This window comes from Aplysia californica, unplaced genomic scaffold (assembly GCF_000002075.1).
Source record: "Aplysia californica isolate F4 #8 unplaced genomic scaffold, AplCal3.0 scaffold00221, whole genome shotgun sequence".
In the NCBI taxonomy this organism is placed as follows: Eukaryota; Metazoa; Mollusca; class Gastropoda; order Aplysiida; family Aplysiidae; genus Aplysia; species Aplysia californica.
In genome coordinates, this window is record NW_004797491.1 from 290,269 (window position 1) to 293,555 (window position 3,287).

General features: G+C 39.7%; 1 protein-coding gene across 1 annotated transcript in view; it reads right to left on the bottom strand.

The window, feature by feature from the left end:
- Positions 1-3,287, bottom strand: part of LOC101845100 — a gene marked incomplete in the record, with an annotated part of 33,718 nt that overhangs the window by 29,323 nt on the left and 1,108 nt on the right. Inside the window, 1 exon segment of the mRNA XM_005099653.3 lies at positions 2,956-3,056. Within this exon segment, the coding sequence (XP_005099710.2) occupies positions 2,956-3,009 (54 nt within the window).

A 3,287-nucleotide genomic window follows, 5' to 3' on the forward strand; every position in this document is an offset into this window, starting at 1 on the left:
TCTTCTTCTTCTTCTTCTTCTTCTTCTTCTTCTTCTTCTTCTTCTTCTTCTTCTTCTTCTAGATCTTAGGGGAAGTCGACTGCTGGTTCTTCAACCTGCAGTACAATTGATTTTTACGTATGTGACCGCTTTTCATACTTCGTAGGGCCCCTTGCTTTCAGGCAGCCACATTCAGATTTCGAAGGTACTCTTTATCATTTTATACTGACTAGAGTATTGTCAGGTTTTGGTATGAATTAATTTTGAATTTTGCCTTGGTGGCGGCCGAAGCCTACTCTTATCGAGTTTAGAACCACCAAGAGAGCTTAAAGTGCGCAGCTTGCACATGGGACCTCCGAGATTTTTTTTCCTTTCGAGAAAGCCAAATGTTCGGTCACTACTACCCTAAGATCAGAGATCATGGATGTGTGGCTGAAAGACAGTAGTAAGAAGGAGCAAGGAGAAGCAGTACTTGTAGAAATAGTCAGGAGCAAAGGAGAGAGTAGCCCACTGGCCGGGGGTGGGCCGGGTTAAAGCGAGAAAGTGGAGATGAAAGCAGGCGACAGAAAATGTCTAGAGAAAAGGAAAGGAGGTGAAAAGAGAACATTTTAGAGAAAAAAAATGTAATGTTTCCGTCGCTGTCAGGTTTGGCACCTGGAACCTATTGAAGGTTAAGCGAACGCGTACCTCTAGACCTTGAGAGCCTCGTGTGTTTAGTTCTGATTGTTCTGTTTTTTAATGATCTTCCAGGGATCTTTTTTAAAACCGATACACAATACACACATGTACATGACATTGTATTTCTATGTTCTGTGAAATGATCCCAAGTAGAAATCCGTGAACCATTGTGTTTTTATTTGTTTGATTGTTTATTGTTTCTGTTTCTGTTTTTGTTTTTTCTCTCTCCATTTCTACACTACTGATACACACACGTACATGTATGCTCCGTAAAACGACTTCCATCATAAATCCATGTGCGTGTTTGTTTATTTGTTTGTTTGTTAGGTGTTTTTGTTTTCATCTTATTTTTGCTTTAATGATACACACACGAACATCTGTGCTTCATAAATTAATGACTCCCTTTAAAATTCGTGTGCGTGTTTGTTTATTTGTTAGTTTGTTTGGTGATTTTTTCCCTTGTATTTGTACTTTGTTGATAGCGTATGTTTAATCAAATAAAACGAATTATGTGACTGTCAGTGTGTGTGTTTGTGTGTGTGTGTGTGTGTGTGTGTGTGTGTGTGTGTGTGTGTGTGTGTGTGTGTGTGTGTATGTGTGTGTGTGTGTGATCATGTGAGTAAGAGTATGATCGTGTAGGAGTATGATAAACCAACCATGGAGACACAATACAAAATTGAAAAACAAAGATGAAACGGAGAATTGCAATCGCTGCCTCTAAACTGAAAATGATAACATCCACCTGAAGAGGACAATGAAAAGAGAGAAAAACAAAAGTTCAAACTTTAAGAACATTCTGGAGACTGTTTCAAACTTGCTACTGAGCTGACAGCATTTTAAAAGAATTTTTTTCTTTAAAATTCTCCCTGCGACATCTCCTTATTGCTTCACGCTGTGATCAACTTCTCTCTTTCTAGTTCCTCCTCAGGAACAGATTGGCGGGAAATTTGACTGAGCTCTAGTTAAGCTTACTGAAAATCGAGACGAAATGTTACATGTTTGGTCTTATTGTATTCGATACTGTAGGCTATTTCACCAAGTTCAACTGTAACAAAGAATTATAGTAAAATACTAGTTGCTGTTCCCCGGTCGCTGTTCCCCGGTAAAATGACGTCATGAGTCGCTATTCCCCGGCGCAGCCGATTGTTAGTGATCACCAATGTGGTCAAATGGAAAAACTAATATAAGCTAACAACATAACAATCTAGTCTTCGATTTAGAGTTTCTTGAACATAAAGGAATGTGTTTTGCCTAAAGACATTTGCTTTTACCAGACATAATTTCTTTTGGCTCGTGTTTTATTACTATTAATTTTTTTTTTATGTAATGCTTTTTGAGGGAGGGGGGGGGGGCAGAAGAATGGCACGGAGAGAGAAAAATGCGATGGAGAGAGATAGAGAGAGATAAACAGAAAAAGGAGAGACAGAGAGAGTTTGAGATAGAGAAAGATAAACAGAAAAAAGGAGAGACAGAGAGAGTTTGAGAAAGAGAGCTTGGAAGGGAAAGAGAGCAGGGAGAGAGAGACAGAGACAGAAACAGAGACAGAGAGAGAGAGAGAGAGAGAGAGAGAGAGAGAGAGAGAGAGAGAGAGAGAGAGAGAGAGAGAGAGAGAGAAAGAAGGGGGGAGGGCGCAGGAGGGGGCGCCAAGAAAAGAAAGAAAAGGAGGTACAGAGAGACACCGAGATAGATAGAAATAGATAGATAGATAAATAAATAGATAGATAGATAGATAGATAGATAGATAGATAGATAGATAGATAGATAGATAGATAGATAGATAGATAGATAGATAGATAAATAGAGAGATAGATAGATAGAGAGACAAACAGATAGATAGATAGATAAATAGATATAACGATAGGTAAATAGATAGAAGGTGAATCTTATCCTGGACTTAAGCTCCCCTCCACCCCGTCCCCCCTTTCCCTCTCCCTCCTCCCTTCGTATTTCCCAAGTGGAACTTAAACAATATGAGCAGAAGCACACAGATAAGAGAAAAAGAGAAGGGGACATTTTTAAGTCCAGTTCGTAACCCTCATCCCCCAACCTGTGCGCCCGGAGAAGGACTTCACTTACTGAACACGAGAAGAAGCAGGCAGAGAGAAAGAAAGAGAAAGTAGAGATTGTTTTAAACTCGACTGATACTCCACCTCCGCTCCCCACCAAACACACACACACACATACACACACACACACACACACACACACACACACACACACACACACACACACAAACCACAACTTGTTCTCCCCAAGAAGGGACTAGAACTTACAGAACATGAGAAAAAAGAAACGTACTGTTTGCTCCACCGCTAGTTCCACAGACAGCTCGTTGACGTCATTGAGGTCCATGGCAACCACAAGCTCCACGTCAAGACTGGTATTGTCCTGCCCAACGCCTGAAAAACCAACAAGCCGGAAAAAATGGTAATCACATACCAGTTTGTCTTACGACTCAAGCAGTGCACTGGGTAATCCTTACACCATTGTAAATGCTATACACCCCCCCCCCCCCCTTCCGAAAAATAACAACCTGAAAAAGATTTTTTTTAAATTGTTAGGCCTATCATCATTAATATTAAATTTTTTTATTAATATTATTATTATTATTATTATTATTAGTATTTTTT